General features: G+C 47.8%; 1 protein-coding gene across 1 annotated transcript in view; it reads right to left on the reverse strand.

Moving 5' to 3' along the window:
• Positions 1-26,202, reverse strand: part of nbas (NBAS subunit of NRZ tethering complex) — a 123,521-nt gene that overhangs the window by 17,372 nt on the left and 79,947 nt on the right. Inside the window, exons 44-49 of the mRNA XM_076044719.1 lie at positions 24,295-24,545; positions 20,203-20,543; positions 17,801-18,025; positions 13,952-14,142; positions 10,242-10,331; positions 9,799-9,982 (exon numbers count right to left, since the gene is read on the reverse strand). Of these exons, the coding sequence (XP_075900834.1) occupies positions 9,799-9,982; positions 10,242-10,331; positions 13,952-14,142; positions 17,801-18,025; positions 20,203-20,543; positions 24,295-24,545 (1,282 nt within the window). The remainder of the gene's footprint in view (positions 1-9,798; positions 9,983-10,241; positions 10,332-13,951; positions 14,143-17,800; positions 18,026-20,202; positions 20,544-24,294; positions 24,546-26,202) is intronic.

The raw sequence follows: 26,202 nt of genomic DNA on the forward strand, positions 1-26,202 counted from the left end.
AGGTTCGCCGGTGAATCTGCACAACACGCTGCATGGAAAACAAAACGCGGCCACCGCTGGAAGGGCTCAATCATTCATCGTCGACAGGGCTGAGATGGTGGTGGTGGTGGGGAGGGGACTCGCCCAGGGAGTATCTTGGAGCTTTTATGAGGGGGGGCAACTTAACGACGCTGCCAGGGACGGCCCATCACGCTCTGGAGTTTTGTTCCGGGTTCAGTCGGAGCGGAACGCAGCGGCGCCACCCGAGGCAAAACAACATGGCCAATGTTGTTATTTGAGAGTCTTGTAAAAAAAAAAAAAAACTGAACGCAGTGCCCATCCATCAAGTTTTTCTACTGACGCAAGGTGGCCAGAAAAACACGAGGGAAAAAAACAAAAATTCACAAACTCATTTGGGCAACTCATGTGTCTCTGTGAAGACATTTTGGTGGACACTGAGGTGAAACTTTTGAAACAATATAATCCAGCGGTGATTGGTGTAAAACTAGAGAGGGCGGCAAATTGATGGCAACAGCCAATAAGAATCCATTAGAAGTGCATGAGACCCATTTTCAATACCCGGGCAGGAGAAACGGGCAGACACAACGAGCTTCGATCAAATAAACCCAGAAGGGCGAACCAAGCCGACACGACGTCGGCCGGATGGAGGATATTTCCTGTCTGGCGGCGGCTGAAGTACGTGCTCTGACTTTATAATCGTCCATCGTTTTGACGGACGGGTTGGAGATGGGAAAAAAAAATCATTTGTCGTAATCAATTACTACCCGTCGTAAGACGTGTCATTATGTGGCTCAGGCCTCATAAAAGTGTCTGAATCCGAGCGAGACCGAGGAAGCGACCCAGGTCCCTCTGTGCTAACAGATACAGTTTGAGTTTTTCCTTCCACTCCGATGTTATCTTTCCACTTTCCCTCATGGAAACTCCACTTGTGAGTTCGCCATCACATGTAGATGCAACACGTGGTTTGGCACAAACAGCAGAAACAATAGAAAGAGGTCGCAGCTGTTTGCTGGAGATGAACATAAAAGCCCGGACTAACAGCATTAATTACCAACCAATGAATTCAAGTTTTGGTCGGCCTTTGTTTCAAAGGAATGTGAAAGCAGAGGAACCCCAACACGGAGGGGTTGACTGACCAAGCTGCATGGTAAAACAGCAACCCAGGCCCTGATGAGCCTGCTGATCTACTCAAGACAACGTGCGGTGTGAGATGGACGGCCTCCCCGCGGGAAGTCAAACGTCCACCGTTTTTCTTTTTCTTTCCTTCTCTTTCATTTTGTTGTTGTTGACTTTGGCGGCGAGCCGTTAGTTAAACGCGGCTGAACTTTTGCCCCCCGTCAAACTGATCTGCCTGACGATCTTCTCCGGCGACTCGGCAATTAGCTCAGTCCTTGACCTGAGTGGGGGGGGCGTGAGGGAAGGGACAAGAGAGGGGGGTGGAGCAGGATGAAGGCATGTCAGAGTATTGGACTGGGGCTGTCGGCGGAGCCCCGGGGGGGTACGGTACGACTCGGAGTCTGGCCTTTACAGAGCGCCGCTCCCAACCAGCTCATCAATATTCATTGAGCCGCTCGAGCTCAGGTCTCCAGCGGGGCCGGCGGAATAAAGTTGCAGAGGTCACTCACTGCACAAGGTGGTGGGAACGAGGAGGGGGGTGGAAGCGAGCACCGGCGATAAGAGAGTGCCGCTTTCACACACACAAAAAGAACGGGAGCAAAGGACAGAACAAAAAGGGGTGACACCTCCAGGCCTGAAGGGCGCAGCAAATGGAAGTGGGGGAGAGTTTTTTTGCCGCCTGCGAGCGATATTTTTTCCCCCAGGAGTAAATATGGATAACCACGCCCCAAACTCACCCAAACTCATTTGATTGAGTTCACTTACTTAGCACGAGTGCGCCACCTTTGGTGGCTGAAGGATAATCAGATTGATTATCCGCGCTAGAGGAGACAGTTTTTGGACAACATTAATCACAGCTCAAGAGCCATTTCTTCACTCTGGTTTTTGAATTTCAGTGCTGTTCTTCATGTCCGCATTCTCCCTCTGTGGCCCATGTAGCGCAGTGGATGGGAAATCAGCAAGATGATCCAAAAGAAGAAGAGACGCTGCAGGGACCAATCAACAGAGTTCGGGGCGTGGTTATCTCTATTTCCTCCTGGGGAGAGATACCTCATGGGAGCCGACGACTTGAGAGGCAGAGAGAACAAAAAAAAACAACATCAGCACCGAAAACGTTGCGAGGAAGGCGCGCGCACGACAAGGCGCGACAAATAAACAAGAGCTCGGCAAAAAAAAAAGAGAAAGAACAACAACAAAAGAAGAGAGAGCGTCTGTTCTGCTCTTCTCCCCCGCTTGTTATTCATTTTTTTCCGCTTCCCCTTCCCGCCGGAGAGCGCGGCTCAGCCTCCGCTGTAAACGACGCGGCACCTGAGAATACATAATGTAAGAGGCCTCGGGGAGCAGAGGCGAGATGAGAAGAGGACAACACGGAGGGGGAGTGGCTTCCAAGAGGAGGCAGACGGGGAAGACAAGGCCGCCGCTGCAGCACGCTGGAATATTCAAGAGGCAATTTGTTGCATTAATATGCGCAAATAATCTGCAGGACGAGCTTCGCCAAATTGCTTGTGAATATTCGAGTTCCCACCTGGTTCGGGATTTCATATCGTCGTCGTGACATGTCAACGTTCCTGCGGCGTCTTCACAAGCAGTTACGCTCAATTATTTTATTTCACAAATTCTAGAAATGGCCAAAATACAGGGTAGTTAGTTTGTTTGTTGGGGGGGGGGGGGCACTGCGGTGGGTGGTGTCAACACCCGGCATCACCGAGAGTACCAGTGCTCTTTGTGACATCACAAAAGACCCAACCAACCTTCTGAGAAATATAACTTTATTGTACTGCCCCCTCTGAAGTGTTGCTGTTGTTTTTGTTCACACACACACACACACACACACACACACACACACACACTTACTCATCAGTTCTCTTCTGGTTCCCAGTTGAAAAATCAGCATAAATAACATTCTCTTCTTTTCTCACTCCCCTTCTCCTCCCAGCAGCCAATGGGGACAGATTAAAGCTGGCGAAGCAGGTGGAGTCACAGCCGCTGCTGGCCGATCGAGACAGAGACCCCGTGACCTGCAGCAATAGACTGTGGCCGTAAGACAGCTGAGCCCATCACTTCTATTATTAATCTGCTTGGAAGACCGAAACTCTGCTCTCCTGCTCACTTCCTGTGTAGCTCTCATTGACTTTCATCAGACAAATCTCTCTCTGTCTGTCTGTCTCACTGTCCGGGCTTCTCTCCTCTCATCTCCTCTCCAAGTAACCTCTGCTACCTCTGCAAAGCTCCGTCCTCTCGTCAACCCTCAAAATCCCCAATGGGACGAATCCCAAAGTTCTGCAGCACTTCCGGAGAACTCCTTTGAACACGGACCCGTCCACAGTCCGCAGTCGTGCTTAACCCACATCAACTGTAGTTCACTACATGTAAAGATACCAAATGTCTAAATCTTTATTTTTGTGCCTTGAAGTTTTATTCTCTTTTATTCCATGTGTTACACGTTTGCTGTTGTGTGTGTGTATGCCTTCAGTGATTTTCCACAAGAGTTCACTCGGCAAAATTGATAGAAACGCGCTAAATTGCACGGGTCACAAACCCAACATGCATCCTGGGAGATGTAGTTCACGGTCAATATGCACTTTAAAGTTGCACAGACGTGTTTTAAGTCCATCCAACACCTTTTTCAGCTGCTGCGATTCTGCATAAAACGATCCTGATTCGGACGACAGAACTCCAGTTTGTCATCTGTGCAGGTGCGTGTGCTCCATTTAGCCCGTAATGTGTGCACAAATGTTCGAAAGCCTTGCAGCCAACCATGCAAAACAAGCATGATTGAGAGAGAAAAGAAGGTTCAGCCAAGAAACTGGGAGGCTGAAGGAGACGCGCTGCAGGCGAGAGAGCATTATGCGAACGCCGCTCAGATGTCGGCCGAGGTCTCGTCCCTTTGCCGGCGCCTGCGTCTCCATTTGGCTAATGATAAACTCACGCTGCTACCGAGAGGCCGCGGCGGGCAGGCAGAGCACAATTATCCACTAGTTCAAAAACCAAGGTTATAAAAGATGCATCTGAGGGATCAACTCCCTGCACCGGCTCCCGGCTGGATGAGCCGCTGGCAGCGTGACGGCCGAATAATTATCCGTCCGTTTATGTCAGGAGCGCGTCGGAAATGAATTCTCGGCAGCTGCATGACGTCACAGAAAAACTGATATAGCTGGAGGGAAGTGGTGGGTGGGATGGGTGGGGTGGAAGGGACGGGACGGGCTGGGGTAGGGTCGTCCTCTTGCACGTCACAGAAACTTCAAGAGCAAAAGAATTTGGCTGAGCGATGCAGAGGACGAAAGGCTGCGGAGAGAAGATGATAGGAGGGCCGTGTTACTAAGTGCTGTCCCAAAAGTTAAACCTCAAAGGGGAACTGAAATTAAAAAAAAGAAGAAAAAAACCCCTCAAATTTAAAATTGGGATGGTGGGTGGGCGAGCGTGTGGGCCGAGCTGAGGACCCAGAGCTGCTGATTCAAAGTCAGCTGGGCTCATATTTTCATTCATATGTACAACTGGCTTCTTTTGGGAAAAAGCTGGAAACTCAATAACTCAGGCAGGCATAGCAACAGTAAACCAGTGGGCGGGGCTTGGCAAAGAGCCAGCTGTGAAATGCCTTCACTTATTTTTGAATACATTTTTTCTAACTGAAATGAACTTTCCCAAACATGTGTTTTCTATGGGGATCCTGAACATATGGATGCTTGCGAATGCAACCTGTGGATCACTTTCTGTATTTCTTTTTTTGGTTTTTAAGCTTCCAGTGGATTTAGCAGAGCGCTTGTTAAAATTGCCATCACCCTGAACGCAGCACACAGAGTTGAAACAACGCGAACAGAAACGTCCACTTTCCCCTCTTTACTTCCCGTCTGTCTGCCAAGACACCACCGCCGCCACCACGCGACTCACAGTTTGTATTAATCAGTGACATAAAGGCCAGGAGCACGTCACAAGCACCCCCTCACCACACACCCGCTAATAAATGCACACACACAAACACACAACAGCGGCTGCGGCGTTGTCGCTGACATTTGGACAGCCTGCTGTTATGACTAATCATTCAGGATGAAGTCATAAAATCCATCCCCGCCGTCACCTCTCACACCTTGGCCGGCCCCGCCCCCTCCTCCGCCCATTCCTCCGCCGCCTAAATGTCAGCGTTTCACCGCGGCTCATTAACACCTTTTTTTCCCCTCCGTCTGCGGCGCTGCTCCTGTTGGGCTACGCTGCTGCTGAAGGATGATGAATTAAAATGCTAAGCATCCTCCTGTTCTTTTTTTTGTCTTTTTCTTTTCCCCTCCTCCTCCTGCTCCTCCTCCTCCTCCTCCCTGCGGCCGCCTGTTTGAAAATCATCTCAGGCTGTTTTTTCACTGTTTATGATCCGCTGTTATTTTTCCCTCGTCACTGCTCCTCTCTGATCCATCTTCTCAGCTTGTGTCCGGCCGGGGCGGTGAATCACACTCTGGCCTTTCCACTGACGCGGCCCGGCCCAGTCTGAGCTCCCCACCCCCAGTGGGCCAAACAGCATCCATCACAACAGTGCCGGCCTCGGCCTTCGGGCTGGCGGCACTGCTGTAGCCGTGTCTGTCTCTTCTGATTTGGCGGCGATGTCCTTACTTTGCATCTTTTTTAAAATCTTCTATTTTTGCCTTTAATGGCAGCTCATTATGAGCGCAGGAGGAAGCCAGTGAAGGAGAGGAGAGGGGTCGGACTTTGAGTTAGAAATGTGTGATGGATGAAAACCCTCCGGTGTTGGGGAATTAATTTATAGGCAGAAGACATTGTGGAATGTGACAAAGATGACGGAATGGCCAATTATTTGACTGAAAATCTGCTTTTAGGAGAGAAAGAGGTGCAGCTTCGTCCTGGGTAAAGGTTCCTGGGGAGTGATGAGCATCATTTAAAACTGATATATTGTGGAGCATCAGTAGAGTTGCTGTCTTGTGTCGACATGTGACGACAATCACAAACAAAACCTGATAAAATCTAAAATGGAATTTGGAATGAACCGGATTTTATGGAAGCCGAGTGTGAGCTCGACTCTTCTTCTGCACCAGGCAGCTACACACGCAACTCTCACCTGATTTCAAACTGAGGAGAAGATCATGTCGGGTCTTTGTACCCAATTTCAGTCAAATTGTTGCAATTACACCACAATAGCGGTCATAAATGTGTTTTTTTCTGAACAGCCAAGATTTATAATACTTGGTTCAGCATATTAAGCAACACCAGGGAGTATCGTGTGCTTCTGTCTGCACTATATTCAACAGTTTTCTTGCCCCGTCTGTGCTGAAAAAAAAAAAAAAAAATTGTAGACGGAGGAACCGTCTTTTTTTCCTTAAAGGGGAGACAGAAAGAAAACGCCAATTACGGATGAAGACGTAGACAGAAACACACAGGCTGCAGGTGGAGGGAGAGTGGGGAAGCCTGGACGGCCGGCGTGAAGCACTTTCGCGGAGCTCCACCGGCTGGCGGAGGTCTAAGAATATCTAGACGGAGATGTGAGCGAGTGCAGGCGGGGACACAGCACAGCAGGCGATGATTCAGCAGGTGCATCCACCACCATGGCGCCGGCAGCAGGGACGGCTGAGAAAGATGCTGGGTATGAAGCTAGCTCGCTAGCTAGCTTAGGCAAGATACGCAAAAGAGGCCCTTTTGCCAACTACAACAGCCAGAAAAGCCGCTTTCAGAAAGAGTTAAAAAGCTAAACAGAAACTACATCACTCAAGTTATCAGGCAGCCAGTGAATTGGAAATTATGGAGCTCAATGCAGTTAACGCAGAAAAAAAAAATAACAACAACAGTCTTTCTTCCCCTCCTCTGGTTGGGCGCGATAACGTCTTTTTATGTTTGTACAGCACGCGCCATCTTCTGTCGATTCATTAATTAACAATATTCCGCTGTTCCCAGAGGTTCCCGTCCTCAACTCTTGACTGAAGTGATAAAGACTTTTTGCCAACTTATTAATTAAAGTGAAATTTCCACTGGAAATTAGCTTCCATTTTGGATTTTAAAAATATTGTTGTTTGGATTTGAATGGAATTAGAATTTAATTAGGTCCCTTCCCTGTTGCCACAGCTGTGGCTGAGAGCTTTTCAAACCTACTGAGGAGGACAGAAAAAACCTTGGAAAAGTAAAATTGGTGAAGTTTAGTGACAGGCATATTCAGAGAAACCAATTCATTTATTTTGTGCAAAGCTGAATAGCTTCGTCTCTCAGTCATTGTGGTTGCTTCTGGATGGACGCATTGACCTCGCTGACCTCAGTTCAGGGAACAACTTCAGGCTTTTGCCAAAGGAAAAACAAAACATGCTAATGACGCTCATCAATAAAAACCTCATTGACCGAATTTGGCTCCAGTTCATTAAGCTGCTGACAAGCTGCGAGCTGCCAGGATACGGACAAGATAAAAACCCAACAACAAACAAAACCTCATCTTTAAATCATCTAATCCAGGGACCCAGGCTGAAGAAATGTCGTGCCTTTGATAATGACGTCGCTCGAACCCGATGTCGCTAATTCAGCAACGGTGATTAAAGACACCGATTCAGAGCACGTTGAAAGTGACAGATGACAGCAACTGAGATTCTGGAATAACGAGCTGATCAATGTAAAAACCTCCCCGAATCTCATCAGCTGCTGCTCCCTTGATCAATTTCTTCTCATTTCAAATAACAATTCGTTCATTTGTTTTTCCGTTCGGTCGAGCTGCCAGGAGAAATGAGAAGGTGTTCAAAAAAAAAAAAAAAAAACCCTGTGATTTTTTTTCCTCTTTTTTTTTGAAGTCTCACGGGATGGATGTGTTGATAATCAGGGAAGAAAGAGGCGGCAAAGAGGTGGGGATGTTCACTTTGCACATCAGAGACGGGCAGCGGCAACCGCCGCCGCGACGGTTTCTGAAATGGACGGGGGAGCGTTCCATTTCCGAGATCAAAACACTGCGTTTCTTCAACCTTGTTTTACACTCCAAACTTCTCCCGGAATTAAAATCCTTCATGCCAGCGCTTGCGTTCAGACGTGCACGAGTGTGTGTACGTGTACGTGCACGTGCGCAAGCCTGCGCGTTGCTCCTACGTTGAAGGCGCCGCTGCCGTTTGATGGCAGGCGTCTCTGCTAATCAGCCGCTTTTGTCGGTGGAAACAAAACAGACGGGGTGAGATGAGAAGGAGCTTCGACTTCAACGTATCACCGCCGTCTGTTTCCTCTCCTGAGGCGAGACGCCGCCGTCGTCATGGAGATAAGCCAGCACCACGAAAGGAGGGACTTATTATTATTTTTTCTCTCTCTATCTATCAACGTGCCTGTGACCCCTGGTCGGCCTTTAAGACGTAGTTGTGCTGATGTGGGATTGTTTTTTTTAAACGTCTGAGAACATCCTGAAACATTTTTGGTTTCAAATGTTGCTGTCAAACAATTAATCGCAAAATCTTCATAGTTAACTACGATTAATCGCGGTTTGAATTGCATGTGCAAAGTTATTTTGCATTTCAAGGCAGTCTTAGCCCCATGATGTGAAGTATTTCTTACCCGTAGTCGCCCAGAGAGGCCGACTACGGGTTACTAAAAGGGACAAAAAAATAAATTTTCATACTATTACAGCTTTTGTTTTGCTTCAATCTTAGTGTCTATGTGAACTGACATGAAAGAAAAATCGGTACACTAGGTACTAAAACTCCCTTTTCTCAGAATTTAGTTTGAGTAATATTTAATCTCGTCACACAGCTAAAAGCAAAGTTTGCAACTACCTTTTCCGAAAAGCCTGTGCTTTGTAGTTTAAATCTGACGAGACTGTCGTGTGCGTTTCATTTACTGCACGCTGCGATCTGATCTACGCGGGTCGACATAAACTATCGGAAATGAGGAATGTAGCTCCTGGGAGCTGCAAATGAAAATAAAAATCCTGAAATGACTCAAACAACCAAGTATTTGCCCCTTTAATTCCTTCCCTTCACATCAGACACATCCGCTCCCCCTGCAGGTCACAGGTGGGCTGATCCTTACCACCGACAAAACAACAAGGCGATTTTTGATCTTGGCCAAAAAGAACTCTCACTTTTCCCAAAAGCCTTTTAGCTTTAAAGATGAATAAAGCGATAAGTCGGCGGCGCTCGGCACTGAGCGCGCTCCCCGTGTGCCTGCTGGGTTCTTCCGTCAGCTCCTGCCAAATGTCACGGGTGCGGCCCAATTAGTTCCAGAGTGCAGGCCCACACACCTGTCTACCTGCCAGCGATCCCCGGCTGAGCGCATACATCCACACGCTAATTAACCAGCCAGGACTGTTAATTAGTCCGTCAGAGGACATGAAGAGGCGGGGGAGGGGGAGGAGGAGGTGGAGGGGGGAAACCTGTAGCAGCAATTCACACTGCTCTTCTCTCACCACCGTTTGTGTTTTCAGATTATTAAAGACTCGTGTGTAAAAATCATAACGATAAGCCTGTTTGCCAGCGCGCTGCGCATAGAAAACCGTCTCCAAATTAAAGTCATTCAAAAGGATGTTTTAAGCTGTTTTGCTCGCATTGTCATCACATTTGTCACAACACTTCGCCTCAAGCGTAAAAAGAAATAAATAATTTAAAGCGCAAAGCAAAGCGTTCTCACGCTTTGACCTTGGGAAGGTTAAAAAACACAAGGCTTCTTTCTTCAAGTTAATTGTGTCCTCCTCCACCACCGAGTGCCTCAGAGTCAAGTCAACACACGACTCACCTCCCGGTCCTTGAGGACGGCCTGGGTCCTGTAGAGCAGCAGCAGGCGCACGTCGCTGTCCCGCAGGCTGAAGTTGCTCTCCAGGATCTGCAGCACGTCGATGCGAGGCCGCACGGGCAGCGCCGAGTCGCCGCAGAACGGGTGGAGCCAAGCCAGCAGGTCATCTGAGGTCACGGCCAGGTCGCTGAGGGGAGGAGGGAAGGTTTAAGACGTGAGAAGATGATGGATCGCAGCTCAGGTTTGCTAGCACGTGACCATTAAAATATATAAATACATACAATAAAGATGTATTTTCTTAGTCAATGTCAGGTCAGTTGATTCGTCCCACCGTCCCACACGGGGCTTTTTAAATGTGATGTTGTAAAACAACGTCTTTATTTATTTCAGCTTAACAACAGAAAGGTTTTTTGCTGCTCGTGTGTGTGGAAAAAAACGCCACTTACCCCAGCTGCACATTGTTGTGCACAGAGGTGACCATGGCCTCCAGGACCCCCAGGGGTTGTGGGTAATTTGTCAGGGCATCTCGGTCTCCTCTGGAAAACAAAAACACCGCCGCCCCGTAATTATCTGGCGTCCAATGCTAATTGCGATAAGATCTTTCAAATTAGCACAAACACAAGAGGAAGACATCTGAGGCGGGGGGGGAAAGGGACCCGAGGAATCAAACATGCTTCTCCCTTGGAGCGGCGCTGGAAAAGTGAGTCTGTCGAAGATAAAAACGTCCGAGCCAAACTCGGCTTCGTAAAAGTAATTAGCCGTCACAAAATTGTTTTTGACGTCAGCGAAAAAGAAAATGTTTACAAGCCAAGCTGCCAAAAAGCCGCAGATGGAACAAGATTACTCCAAATCAGTTCTTTTTTTAGTTTTCCACTAAATATTGCATTATTTTTGACTGAATTTTAAGTACCGTAGTCTAAAAAGGCAAAAACCAAACATTTTCAAAATCAACCAAGCCAATGACTAATAAACAGGAAACATTTTTAGGGCAACAAAGCCTGTTTCTCTGCTCCACTGTTGGATGTCTGACCTGCAGGCGGCTCACTCGCCATCGCATTTAATAGCCGGCGCCCCCAGTGAGCATCTGTGTGAAGCCGCCGGAACCCGCACCATAATTTCATCTTCGGCTCAATATTGATTAATGAGGAATCTCCTCTCAATCCTTTAGAGAGCAGACGTGTTTAACGGAGCGGCGTGCTAGATGAGCTGGAAAAGGTAAAAATGGGACCTTCATCCGCAGCATCATTAGCGTGTTTTGTTTTTTTTTCCATCTGTGTGATGTGGTAGCTGCACGGGTGTGAGTGTGTGTGTGTGTGTGTGTGTGTGTGCGTGTGAGAGTGAGAGTTAGAGAGAGAGAGAGATTAAAAATAAATGTTGATTTCACCATGACTCGACTTTCCACTTTTGCTGCAAGACTGTAGTGTTTTCTGTAGTTTCACAATTTGGGATCAATAGAGTACATCTATCTATCTATGTATCTATCAATCAACAAATCAATCAATCAAAAACAGACGTCAGAAATGTTGACATGTGACACTGAAGTTAAGACTTTCGGATTTTTGAGTCCCTAAAAAAAAAACCAACTCGAAAACTGTATGCAAGCGTCGTTGCACACGCAAACTAATGGCGAGGCTGACGGACTAAATGGGCGCAATGAGGGCTGCGTCCGTCCACTTCATTGATCGCATTTGGCTTCATGAACGTTCAGACTCGGCCGCAAAAAATATTGGGTCGGAGAGGATTCAAACAGATTATTTAACGCGCACAACGCCATTCAACACAGCTGAATCTGTTTGCGTGTGCAATCGATTTCTGCGCACGCAGGCCCTTTGAATTCTAGCGATCGGGCAATCGCTCTTTGCGATCTGTTAATCAAGGGGGGGGGGGGGGGACTTTGGCGAATAGATTCGACCATCTTCATTAAACACACTCACACACACAATAACACGCAGCACGAGGGACGGCGGGCAAACAAGTTTTGCGTGCTTGCGTGCGTGTGTGCGGTGAAATCTACAGGGGAACAGCAGCATAAAGGCTGCATTAATTATAAAACAGTAATTAATCAGAGAAAACGGAAGAAAGCGAGTAATCGAGTGTGTGTTCGTCTGGATTACCGCCGCCACGTCCACTTAACCACCAATGTGTCAGGGTGCACCACTCCCCTTTTTTTCTTCTTTTTTCAAATTTTCTTGGGGAATGGGGGCGGGGGGCTATTTTTTGTGTGTGCTCGTGAAAGCCAAAATTGCAGGTTCCATCATCTATCTGCAGCACGCGTCGTTGAGCAGCCATAAAGAGGGAGGAAATGAGGCGGGAGCACAATCAATCCACTTAGGAAATTTATTTATCAGGCCAATCCGACGAGAGCCGGCGCTGTGGCTGAAGGCGCGGAGGAGAGGCTGGCTCATATGTTATCCCGTGCAGACAGGCACCCGTTTGTATGCATACTGGAGGTATGTACTGTATGTACACAAGCAGTCAAAACTATGGACACACCCGATAAACTTGATGTCTTTTCTTTCATTCTCATGACTATTGACATTGCAGTTTCTCACTGAAGGCATCAAAACTACGTATGAACGCCACATGGAATTATGGAGGAAACAATAAAATTGAAAAATAACTTGTTTTATATTTAAATTCTTCAAAATAGCCACCTTTGATGAAAAGCATATTTAGAGTTATCTAACGTGTTTTTCTTTGCTGCATAACGACATATATCGTGCTCATGTATTTAAAGTCTTCAGTATCTATTTGCAGAGTAGAAAGAAATAAGAGAAAAAAAAGTCCATGAGAAGGTGTGTCCAAACTTTTGACTGGTAGAATATAAATGAATATATATGAAGAAATTCAGCTCCCTGCCGAATGAGAGCAACTCAGGACAGTTTCTCTGGTTGCCGCTGATTCATCTCTTCCTTCTCTTCCCTTCCTTTTTGGAAGCAGCCAATAAAAGTATTGCGGGTCCACCGGCTGCTGCTGCTGCTGCTGCTGCTGCCGCCGTTGATTGAATTCAACACTTTCAGCCATTTGTTTTTGGCCGTCTTTCCACTCCGGAGTCGTGCTGAGCCCAAGGTGAACCAATATGGAGTGGGCTTTTTTTTTCTTTTTTTTTTTTTTCATAGAACCACCAGCGACTGTTGTGTGTTTTGGTTTGAGTGGAAAAGGCTGCACTGCTGAAAAGAAACACTGGGATTTAATAATTTAATATGATTTTTTCTCACTTATCTGCCATGTGTAATCTGGCTATACTGCTGATGATGGTGTTTCGGAAAAAAGGGTGCTGCAGCGAATGTAAAGGAGATTAAAAACAAGGGGGAAAAAGGGGGAAAAGCACTTTTTCAACACAGTTCGGCACCTTCGCAGGCGTCCGCAGAGGCGCATTTTTTTCCTCCAAATGCTTTCGTGTTGTTGTCTTGTTACTGTTTCCTGAACAACTCTGGGCTTTAAAAGGGTGAGCGTGAACCACAATTTATCATTTATAACCCGGGGAAAGCAACAAACGGAGTCAGACAGAGAATCCAAGGATGTGCCACTGTTTGAGAAAAGGTTTAGAAAGAATTTGACAAAAAATGGCTAAAACTCAGCTTCCTGTTGTGTTTTTTTTTTATTATTATTATTTTGGGGTTTTGTTTTGGATTATGTCAGGCATCAACAGCAAAATAATGCCATGTAATTGGTTTGCTAGTTCGCAGTTGAAGCTAATAGTCCTTCAGCATCAATAGCTGTAGCCTCTATAGCTAGGTTTCCATTACCCCTCCAATTGCGCAAAACCTAAATACCACAATGAAAAACTGGTCATGGAAACACCTAAATTTTGAAAAACCTCTCAAATATCGCTAAAAGGTTTTTACGCTATCGGAAAAAGTGTCATGGAAACAATATTTTCGCATTTACACGTCAGCGGGCTTGACGTACGGGGGGAAATTCGCACGTTTTGTTCGGACGGAGGAGGAGACGGAATATTCTTTTACAAGTAATAAAAGAGAAAAATACAGCAACCATTCTTCACAGCAAACCAAAGCAAACATAATTGTACTTTGTTGAAATTCTAGAAATATCGCTTTTATTTAGCGAAAAACTGAAATGAAAACGTAGCTAACTTCATCAAGTTCGGCCTGATTTCTTACATGCTGGCAGTGCAAGAAAAAAACCTTCCTACCTGAGAGCAGCCACGACCTTCTCCACCGCGTCCTGAAGAACCGTTTTGACCGACAGGTCTAGCGGCCCGACAGCCACGCGCAAGAGCTCCCCGATGCGATCCAGGGGCTGCCCCTCGGTCGCCATGGTGACCGCCAACTCCCGTACTTTGGAGCTCTCCGACCGGGAGAGATCGTAAAGTTGACCGTAGCGCTGGAAAAAAAACAGAGGGGGGATGACATGAGAAGTGGGATGAGGGGGTTGCCGAGGACGCTGCGGAGTTCAGGGCAGCGAGGAGGCGATGGTGTTTTGCAAACGACAGACTTGAACGGCCTTGAGTGTTTAAAGGAAGGACTGTTGGCAGGATAACAGCACTTTGTGCAAAACTTTCCCACATAGAAAAAACACATCATGGGGGGGAAAAAATTGCTCACATGTATTCAAGTCGTCATTCACGGATATTTCAAGGATAATATAAATTACAAAGAAGCATCTGGCAACATTATCTTCCCTGAATTGTCCTTGAATTATACAAAAATTATTAAAAAAAACAAACAAACAAAAAAAACATGAAGGTCTTTCCAGCTCATGTAAAGCTCAATGATTACCTGAATCTCTGGGCCACAACATTGACATTCGTGGTGTTCACTCAGCGTCGGCGTTGGGACTCGTGCACCGAGCGACCTTTGTCACCTCTCCTGTTTGTAATATTAATTTTCAGGCACATCTATATTCATGTGCCACAGAATATAGGTTATTTATAACATCTGGGTACCACATATGCATATCGGGTGTTCGCCTACTACAAATTCACAGCCGTCCGGCCCGTCAGATACGATACTGGCAGCATCGACTGAGTTTAAAGAGAATGATGGCTGTGTTCTCTAAGGGGTGACGCAGTCGGGGGGAGGGGGGAGGGCAGGCGGAGGGGCATCTGCGGCCGTTAATCCATCAGCGGGGGGTTTTGTCGGCGGCGGGTGCTGCAACGAAGATGAAGAAGCGGCGCAATAAATCCGCGCTCTTCACGTTTGGTTCCAATTCTCATTCGTTATCACCGGCTACGGCGAGGAAACGAATGGATTATTATCAATATCATTAATAAAGATATTCATGCGAGGAGAGCAGGACGGCTGTTTGAACTGTGATAAGGTTACATTTGTCCAAAACCGAGGACTCGTTATAAAGCTGTCTCTGAAACAGAAGAGAAGGTGAGTTGACACTAGTGTTGCAGTCAAGATCCAACCGACACAAAGACATCATCGAGTATCGAGATCGAGACCGGACCAAGACATTCTTTTCCGTTATTATCGTGTCATTACAGTGTTGGCTGAGTCTTCACTGGTCTTGATCAAAAATCCCTAGACAAGACTGAGTGAAAATGCCTCCGAGTCCGAGACGAGACCCTTAAAAAGTTGTCTCGAGACCAAGACCAATCTGGAGTACTCCAAGACCAGTTGACACTTGGTCAGGCTTACCCTCCTGCTCTCCATCCACTGCCTGTTTATCTCCCTGCCGTTGCTGTAAATTAAAGGTGGGATAATTGGTTTGTATTGTTTTAATCCAAACAGCTGGGCCCGTTTTGCACTCTGCTGATGCAGCAGCAGCATTACAACGCCTGTCAGAGAACAGAGGTGCGTCTCCGCTATCGACACGCACCAATTTGCCCACAACGTAATTCCATTTATTCACAGCGGCTCCCCAACGGGATGTGGGGGGAGGGCCGGGGGTTGTGGACAACAGCTTTCAATACCGCCGCACGGCGGCTTTGGCGGCGTGTACGATATGAGCCCTGTTTAATTTGCCGAGGCCCTCGCAGCACACACGCCTGCACCGCCGGCGGACTGCTCTCCCTCCCAAGATCAAGCGTCATTTCGCGGCTGCTCCAACACGCCAGTGATGGATGAGTGCAGTAAAACCCAGCCGAGGCTGCGGGGCTCCGTCGATCCATCCCTGCCTACCTATCTGCCCTCGCCAGGTCCTTCTATCCGGTTTTATCTGCCTCCAAGGACACAATCATTTCCTGCACCTGAAGAAGAACAACATTGCATCTGTACATTAGCGCGGCTGTGTGCGGCGAAGGAGGCGGCTAGCGCTGCTTATACGTACGGGAGCTTAGCGCATCTGATTTCACATCTACTATTTTATTCATGTATTTATTTATTCAGGAGGTCTTGGGGTGATGTGTGTGCATGTGTGTGCGTGCGTGCATGTGCGACCTTAGCCATTCCCTACACGACACGCGTGATATAAAAGTGCATCTGGTCGAATCAAGACACATGTAAAAATCGCACAGCGTGACCTTGAGGGTGAGATCTGGCGTGATTCTGAAAACACGCTGCGGTGCGTGCACCTACGTACGTGCCAGGCATATGGGCGGCCATGTGGCGGAGCCCACAGTTTTACATTTGAATACCCTTGAAGCCTGGCAGATGAGGGAGGTCAAGCTAAAGTAACCAAGAGTCAAATCGTCTTTAACAACTGAGTCCCGTGAAATTTGCAGTTTCCCATTTTGGTTTTATAGCAATTCAAATTCTTTTTTTCCGACATTTGTCCGAGTAAGTCGATTATTGCGAATGCGATGAGGTATTGGACCATGACCTACTGTTCCAGTGTTGCAACGTCCCCAAACACCCTGGAACAGACATGTTTCCCCTATGCTTGTGATGTTCCCCGACACTAGGGGGCAATATCAGTCTTTTCAGCGTGTTAATTTTCGGTTGTCCTCTTTCGTCGCACAATAACAAAACAACTGGAGCGTGACACCACACAGGTGTAATGGCCGTACTGGTCTTCAATTTAATGGGTTTCCTCAACGAACAGCAGCAGATGTGCTTCACCACCGTCAGTGGATTGGTCAGAAATTTACAAACAGAATAATTAGGAAATATTTTATATGTAAATTTGCGTTAATATTGTCTTAATCGGAGTTCTCCAACTTCAATTTTAGTCGGACTAAGGCGTTTACGTGCACTTCAGTTAGACTAAGGCAATAATTCGGTTTTCTCGAGTGTCATTTAAACATGAGTGAGACCTGCAGCTCCATGACCAACCACTAGCAGAAAGTTCACCAAATTGGGGATGTAATCGGGGGCCTGTGGTTTTCCCGGCACCGACGCTCAGCATTAGGGCCGTATGTTGAGCTCGGCCACCGCTGAGGACACTCTTTTGCTTTGTGCCGCAAGATGGAATTTCTAGCGTGGCCGCGACTCAGAACTTTCAAATCCAGACAGACTCTGTGTGCCTGGTGCTGATGTAAGTGGCTGCCGTCTGGCCCGGTGACCCGACTCCAGAGCAAACAGGCAGACAGGCTGTAGGGGGAGGAACAGGGTGATACCCACTTAACAAAAGACGCATGGTGCACTCGTGGCTCCTGCACTGCGTGCAGGAGACGTCTCAGGGTTTGTGAGAAAAGTGTTCAATTCCAGACTGGCTGCCCTCTTATTATAAAGGTCATCAGACGAGGGCGTCAAATAAACTCGCTAGAGAGAGCAAGTGAGTGAGAGCTGATCACCAAGAAGGCTGATAAACAACAATATTTAAATTTAACAGGTGGGTGGCATTTACCCATACACATTTTGACATTTCAGATCTTCTGAAACCTTTTATTTTAGAATATGAGAACATAAACTTGTTTGAAAAATGATTCATTTTCTATCTTTCCTTCATTTTCTAGAGAAGCTGTAGTTACTGTTGATTAAACTAAATTATCCTTAAATCCCTCACCAACCTGATATCTTTCAAGTCATATTTCAGTCATCTGTTCAGGAAATAAACTCCTTTCAGGATCCCGTGCACTTTGAGCTATTAATAACACTTGAAAACACATGAAAAGCGCTTCTCCCTCCGGCGGAGGAAGACGGGCTGGCTGTACCTGCTGGCCGTCTCCCAGCGACAGCACGAAGCCGTGACTCAGCGTCTCCATGTGGGCCTGCGACTGCTGCAGGTGGGCCAGGGCCTCGTCGAGCGCCATCCCGGCCGGGCCTGCCCCCCCCTGCTCGGGGCCGCCGTCGCCTCCCCTCTTCCTGCTCTTCTCGCCCAGCTGGCGCAGGGCTTTGGTGGCGCGCTTTATCACCTCGGAGCGCGCCTGAACGCTCAGCTGGAGAGGGGATGGATGGATGGATGGATGGATGCAGGGAAAACAGAGGAGGGAGATAAAAGAGAAGGAGTGAGGAGAGAAAATCAAATCACGGTGGAGGGAGAAACGGACAAGAGGGGCAGACGGGCTGGGTAAATTAATCCTAACATGTTAAAAGCTGGCTGGTGAGGCCCAATCTATTCCACGGCCAAAATCCCATCAGGCACCAGCTTGAGGTGTGTGTGTGTGTGTGTGTGTGTGTGTGTGTGTGTGTGTGTGTGTGTGTGTGTGTTGTCATGCTCGTGTCTGGGAGCGATCATAGCTGGAAACTGAGTGTAATTGATTGAATTCAGCCAGAGCAGGATGAAGAGACATGGCCTGCGGTCCCAGAGGTGGGGAATGGACTGGAGGGGGCGGGGGGGGGCTCACACTCTTCTTCACTTGGAAAACTGTGAGAATTCAAATTTCCAGCCGCCGCCCCTTTCGGCCATACGCTCGCTCACATACGGCGCTGATTCTGCTTCATTTGCCCCCAGAATGATGTTCTGAGTCTCAAACAGGCCGCAACACTCCTCCTGCCTCTCCGCCAGGAAATGTTGTTTGGTCACTTACAAGTTTCCTGAAGGAGGAGACGGGCGGCCGGCCGGATCACTTTCCTCTTTCCTCTCAGCTATTTGAGAGCAATAATCTAGACCTGTCTGTTTCCACTTTAAAAAAGAAGAAGAAAGGAAGGAAGATGGACAAGTGGGCTGTACGGCAAACGCAGCCTTGGCTGTCGGTTTTTGTGAGAAAGGGCTCAATCGGCGATGACGGCCGTCTGAAAGGCCGGCCACAGTCCTGGTAACGAGCGGCAACCTGGAGATTTCTGTCCCTTCTTAGAGATAAGAAGAAATAAAAAGAGACAACTGGAGGAGACCGAGGGGACAATCGGTTGTCTGAGGGCTAATCTGCATGCGCAGCGGACGGGTTGGGGGTGTGGGGGGTGTCGGGGGAGGGCTGTGCCTGCTGGGAGTTGGAGTTTAATTGGCTCTGAAGTAGAGGGGGGGGGGATCAATTAGCTGGGTGACAGTGGAAAAAGAGAGAGAGAGGTGAGCTGGTGACAAAAGTGGAGGGGAGTGCGGGGAGAGCCGGGAGGGCTGGTGGCCCCGTTCGCCCGGGAAAATGTGGCCCGCGTCGATAAGGTGCGGTGCTGTCGCCGCGCTCTAAGTCCTCAGCAGGACAATTTTTCAGTGGGCCTGTAATTACGCAGCTGACGTTTTTGTGCAGTTTCATAATTTCCCGTATAAATCACGGCCGGCGTTGTGCTCCGAGGCGACAGGGTGTGTATGAGAATGTAATATGTCTAAAATTAGGACGGTGGGGTGGGGGGAAGAGGAGGGGTGGGGGGGCTTTGTGACATTTTTTGCAAAAAAAATTAATAAATAAAAATAAAAATTTAAAATCCAGCCGGGGACACGAGGGACAAAGCGGTCAAGACGAAGGAGGCGAGGAGAAGGAGGCGTGTGACAATTTGATGTGAGTGGAATTCCCAACAATGGCTGCTTTGAGGCGCCGCTGAGTCCCGTCAGGACAGCTGCCTGGAACCAACCATCCTCAGCTGTGTGTGCAGCACTTATAAATTTTCTGCATGACAGACCGCTTTTTTTGTGTGTATTTTTTTTTTTTTTATGTCTGCGATACTGAGTGAAAGTAATTCATTTTCCCCTTTTCGAGCAAACCCTCTGGCTGGATTTTAGGTGGAAAAGTTGAATAATAAAGCTAAAACGCCGCTAACTTAGCAGGGCAGCCCGATCAGTCATGATCTCAACTCTGATAATCTTACACATCCATCTTGCTGAAACTCCCGTAAAGAAAGCTTCATATTCCATAAATGTTTAATATGCCTTTCAGTGAACTGCTCAGGCAAAACTAATCAAGTTTTTTGTCTTAGCATTTACTCATCTTCTTAAAAAAAAAGAAAAAGACATTGCAAGGTTTTAGCAGTCAGTTTTAGCTCGTGGCCACCAGAGGGAGCAGAAGAAGGGAAACAGGAAGTGACAGCGAGCCTAGCTAATGCTCACACAACCAGCTCGCTATTCAAAGCTTTGCCTCCCATTTGAACTCATACCTCCAATTTGCACCAAAAGCGTCTTTGCCGCATCTGCGGTGACGCTTTTGGTGCAAATTGGGGGTTAAAACGATTAAACCTGCAGGCTTACGTGTTTGGCCGCGTCGGCCGAGAAGGTGATGGCATCCAGGAAGTGTACGGCGTCGGCAGGCGTCAGCCGGTCCAAATACTTGGCGCAGGTGTCATACGCGTGCAGGTAGTCCTGGTCGCTCTGCGGGGGCCTTTTCAGCAACTGGGGGTCCCCCTCCCAGAAGAGCTTCTGCAGCCAGGCGGCGTGGACGCCGCTTGCCGACATGGTGGCACCGCCGCCGCCCGGCACCGGCAGCCGGTGGGCGAGTTTGGAGATGGACAGCACGTTCTGACTGGTCAGAACCGGCCGCAGGGTCGCCAGCGGGTCCGAGGACTCGTCGGTCAGCTTGCGATAGTTCAGACCTGTGGGTGACAGAAAAAAGTTTAAGGGACGTGGGCGACTGCTTTCTGTTTCGACGGCACATGTAAGTGACGGTAACGTCCCCCTAGTGGTTCAGGAAGGAAGTGTCTCGGAGCCTCCTTTGATTTTCTATGCCGACGAGGCATTTTTGCAGCACGTTGCAGCATCATTAGTGTTTATATGCCGTTGAATTGGTGAATCTTTGGAGCCTGGCGAAACATTCTGCGTTTTTTTTAAGCAAAAAACAAAAATAATGAATACAGCAGTAACATCAATAAAGAAAATGACAACAACAAGCATGGTTATCTGGCAAAATACGTAATACTTAACATATATGTGTATAACAAATCTGTTGTCTCTTTTAAAAAAGCGCTTTCAGCAGTCAATGGTGACCCCCAAAAAATAAATAAATGAATAAAGGCAAAGCAAACTGTAAATGCTGCATTCACGTGCAAGCACTGAGAGTGTCTTCATCCTGTCAGTTAGAGCGATTTCATATCAGACTCGGGCCGTTTAACATCCCATCCATCAGCAGACAGCAGCAAAGCATAGCAGGGTGGGGGGATTAATGGGGGAGGTGCGAGGGGGTCGGCGTGGACCGCAAAGATTGCGTGATTGTCTGCGTGCGTCTGCCAGCTGTCTTGTCCGCATGCGGCGGGTTGCCATTCTGTCACTCTGCATTATATCTCCGCTCACCTGCTACAGTGCTCTCAGTGCGTGTGTGTAAGCAGAGTGGCCCGCTTTCCGATCTGCGGCGCTACCAGACAGACACATTACTGTGGCATCGCCCGCCGCAGCCTGTCTGGCCTTTAAATATTTAAAGGAGCGGGGGGCGGGGGGGCCTGTGGGGAGGGCTCCATCAACACTGCTCGGAAATTCCTCAAACACAACACGGCCCGATGCTCTCCGACAGGCCCAGGCGGACACTTAAAACTGCAGATAAGAATTAGATGCACTTACACGTGCGCCCTCTGCACCTCCCCCCACCCTCGGCCTCCAGCTCGTCGCCGCCTCCAGAGAGCCCCCACTCAGACGCTACTGTGTCTGAAATCCTGATGAATTGCGCGACGCACGAGGTGGCACCACGGCCCCGCCACGTCTGCTCGGCCCTCGTAAGTGCGTCTGCGAAGGGATGGGATGTTTTTCGGGCTGTGGCCAGGACGTTTTCAATGAGTGCGCCCGTTCGAGGCTATTACGCAGGAAGTCGATGGTCCTCAAGACGCTGCAGCGGGCCAAGTGTCTATTTTCCCGCCAGAGTGTGAATGTGTCTGGGGTTCTAACTGCGCTGTTATTGCCTGCGTGTGTATAACAGAGTGTGTGGCCAAAGACAAAACCGTAGAACAACAATGATTGGTGATGCTTTAACTTTTCATTTTTTTTATACTTTGTGCCATTTGCAGCGTCTTAAAACCCTGTCGTTACAATGCTGCTTTCCCAACAGCAGGTTCATGCAACCAAATGCATCACTAGCTGTGTTTCTATTACTCCTAGAATTGAGCAAAACCTCTATATCGCAATAAAAAAAAAAATGGAAATGGAATGGATATATTTATTCAGAAAATGTTTTTTTTTATTATTATTATTTACACAAAATTCAATTCAATAATTTCAATAATTTATTTGTCTAGACATAAATGAAAGTGGGCTCATGGTTCTATTTCTGTGGAATAAATTTGGGTTGCGACTTCAAGGTAAGGAAAAAAACGTGGGTCTGAGACTCCACTGTTCTAGGCGACGCCACGAGATGTCGTAGCGTAGCCCCGGGCAGCTGCCAAAACAAACCGCCTCCTTTGAGCGAGCAACAAACCTCCACTGAGCACACAAGGATATAACGGGTACGGCTGACCCGTCGCTGTTTGGTGGACGACCTCGAGCAATAAAGAACATAATTTCGCAAGCGAGAAGACGGGACACCCGCTCAGCGTTTCTTCTTCGTATCGTGATGTTTTCCCCCGTAAATTGCACCTCAGGCTGTCGATCCCTTTTCCCCGCCTGAAGATGTTTGCGCTTCATCTCTACAACACTGGCGTCACTCATCAGGCGAAAACCACCCCCTTTGAAGTTTCGACAGCCGGCTGTTTGCAACAATGACAGTGAAAGATTTAGTCGGGTCCCCTGAGGCCAACTTCTCTCATAGAAATTGTCACCGCCGACTCCAACAAAAGATTTATGATGGAGGCACGTTGAATGTTGAACCTCCCTGGATAGAACCATCAGCTGAAGAGCAAAAATATCCTATTCAGTTATTTTAGCAGCGTTTTCACCTTGAAACGGACAGAGTAATTCCACATAATTCCAAACTGCCGACCCCCTGCCGACAACATCTCTGGTCTTATGCTATTATGTTATTTTATATATCGAGGATAATTCTTTTTTTTTTTTTACCTCGTTGTCCGTGAGTTTCAACACAGCTGCAGCTTCCTGGTATTACATTAAACTGCGGTTTGCCAGCAGGCAGAAATGACAAAGCGGCCCCATCAAATAATGCAAGTCAATAATAAAGATGAATCGTTTCCCCCCCTCTGGGCCGGGCTGCCGCTATTTATTTTGGTGTTTTTTTTTTAAGGAAAGTTTATGTTGCAGCAGCCAAGTCTGCTGTTGTACTTGGTTTATTTAAAGTTGACTACAAACAGCAGATGTCGGTAACAAGAACGAGAAGAAAGAGACAATATTTATCCTCAAAACCATGAAAGAAAATAACACTTCTGAAACTTATTCCAAAAGCAGTTTTTCCCCCAGTGGTTCGCAATGCTGAAGTTAGCTTCATTTGCTTCATTAGCGGAGAAAAATCTGTCAAAAGTAATATCTCATTAGAGTGTCGAAACTGAACATTCCAAGCCCAACTGAAATTGCTTTTCACTCATTTAAAAAAATGTTCATAAGTGGGGAAGTTTTCAAAACAGTCATTATTAAGGCGCTATGACAGCTTATACCTATGTAAACACACACATACACACATACATAACAATGTATATACATATATACAGTATATATAAAAATGTTCTAACTGCTACTAAAATTTAATGTAGGCTTAAAATAAACAGTTGTTTTTTTTTTTGCCCTGATGTAAAAACAAAGTCTTGCAGCAGATGACTCAGAAGTGTGTGTGTGTGTTTGTGTGTGTGTGTGTGCGTCTGTTAAAGAGACACATGTCATGCGTAAAGGCCGCGGTGCAGCCGAGGGCAGAGGGAGGAAGTGAGCCGTGAAAACACAGCCGACACCTGGCCGACCTTTGGTCAACTTCGCCGAGAAGAGGCGACACCAGCTGCCGCCGCACACGGCGAACTTTTGAGCTCGCCCTCGCCGGACCACTGAACCGGTGACACGCCGCAACCCGGACAAGAGGTCCTGGGAGGGTGCCGCCGCCGCAACCGCCGCTACATGACTCACCTTGATGCAACACACCCGCTGTTACCGGAGGCTCAGAGCCTCATGGGGGAAGTGAAAGTGTTTTACTTAAAGTTCCAGTGTGTAAAATTTGGCCTGATTTACGGTTCTTATATTGGTAAAAGCTTCATATACTGCCAGGAAATACATTAATGAAAGTGTATACTCGCAATACACCGTAGTTCACTGGCAAGCTCGGGAGATGGAAGGCGAGACGGTGAGTGATCTTTAATCCCATGTAAAATTAAAATTTCTGGAAAATGTGAAGGCCAAAAGTCTCATTTAAGATTTTAAGGGAAAATGTGGGAGGCTTCAATTCTTTAATTTAATAAAAGAGAAAAACGCCATGTCGGAAACACATCTTACCGGCGGCAACAGCTCGAAGCTTCTTGAGCAGCTTGATGTGGGACTCGGGCTTGATGGCGGCGCTGACGAAGGGTTCACAGCCGGCGGCGTCCAGCAGGGTGTAGTAGTAGAGAAGGCGGGCCTGGTCGCTGCCCTCCACCGTGGGCAGGACGTACTTGGTCATGTGGGTGTAGAAGGCCTGCGGGTCCCTCTTCAAGGTTTCAAACAGGCCGAGGAAATCACTCCGGGACTCGATTTCCTTGGTGGAGAGGCTGGTGGGCGGAGAATTAGACGGCCAGTCAATGATCATTACTCAAATAATCCACTCGGAGCGGCGTAATCCGTAAAAGTTTCCGCATTGCATGGACCGAGTTCAAGGATTTTACTTAAGCCGGCGTAAATGACTGCTGTGTGAGATATGTTGTTTTTTCTGTTTGTTTGTTTTTTAATCATCATCCTCTGGAGAACATCCATCAGTATGAAAGTGTGCATACCACTTAACCACTGGCTTAACTGACATCAGAGATAGCGGTTGAGTCTGACAAAAACAAATTACGTTTTTTAGCTGGTAAGCAGCCTCTTCGTGCCTGGACGTGATAAGAGCGATCAGACAGGAACGGAAATGCTGCTATGGAAAAAAATGTTTTAAAAATGCTTCAGGAAAAAAATCAAAAGACTGTCTTGGTGCAAAGAAGCTTATTGAAAACAGCAATAGCAAAAAAATAAATAAATAAATAAAAAAGGATCTGCAGAGCTTATCGACAAAGATACAGTTGCGGCAAAAAAAAAAGAACGACGGTGCATTCATGGGAGGGGAATGTGAGTGTGAGTGTAAGTGTGTTCGGCAGCGCTGACATTAAATCCGGGTGAAAAACACTTTTTGTGGCTGAGACCAACAAAGGATACAAAAAGAAACTGGGATGTGGGGAAAAGAAGAAAAAAAACGCCCAGGCGGGGCCAAATCTGTGTGGAAGAAAACCTTTTTCAGGTTGCAACACAGCTCGTTTTTTTCCCCCTTTTTTTGTAAACATGTTTTACCACAGAAGCAAAGAGGGAGAGCGGCGGGTGGTCGGAGAAGGCAGCGGCAGCGACAAGCAACAAGAACACAAGCAAATCACCCGGAGGAGACGGAGCGGCGAAAACAGAGGGGGGGGGTGAGACAGCAGGGTGGGGGGTGAAGGGGGAGTGAGCAATGGGGGGTGAGGCGGCCGCTTCCAGTCCTAATGGTGCCGTCTGGGAGGCTGCAGGTTCATCTGTACTGGTTCCACTGAGCTCATCATTAGCAGAAAGACGGTATTAGCAGTCAGCAGCAGCAGCAGCAGCAGCAGCAGCAGCAGCAATCAATTGGCTCGCTGATATAAGCAAAAGCCTGATCATCTCCACCAGCAGGGGGATCACAGACGGTACGTGAGCCAGAACTGGTGAACCGACGGGCGGTTTCCACCAGCAGTCAGGTGACAATAACGGCAGGGGAGGCCATCTGCCCCTTGGAACACACCAGACAGACGCAAAGAGGTAAACAGAGGGGACGCGAGAGGTCTGCGTGCGGCGGAACCACGGCTGAATTCATCGGAACCAGGCGGCATTTTCATATCAAAAAGGGGGGAAAAAAAAACAGCTAGAAGAAACAAACAACATTGCCGTATTTAAAAACCACCATATTCAAATTCACCATACTGGATCCATCCTCAAGGGTTTGAGCAGCATTTCCTGTGTAACGCACTGGACCGGGCGGTGCTGGGCTAACGTGAGGCGGGAGGCTGCATCCCAAGAGGCTGCGATTCGTTTCTCCCGTCTCTCCTGAGTCACGGCGGCGGCAGCAGCGGCGGAGGCGGCGGAGGCACCACAGGGATGGCCAATCACCACTGGCTGATGTTTCACCACTTAATCACATTAGCTCCAGAGTGACTCAGAGCGCAGAGAGAACAA

The sequence above is a fragment of the Nelusetta ayraudi genome, unplaced genomic scaffold, assembly GCF_046127955.1.
Source record: "Nelusetta ayraudi isolate G7.1 ecotype Tasmania unplaced genomic scaffold, CSIRO-AGI_Nayr_v1 ptg000082l, whole genome shotgun sequence".
NCBI classification, from domain to species: Eukaryota; Metazoa; Chordata; class Actinopteri; order Tetraodontiformes; family Monacanthidae; genus Nelusetta; species Nelusetta ayraudi.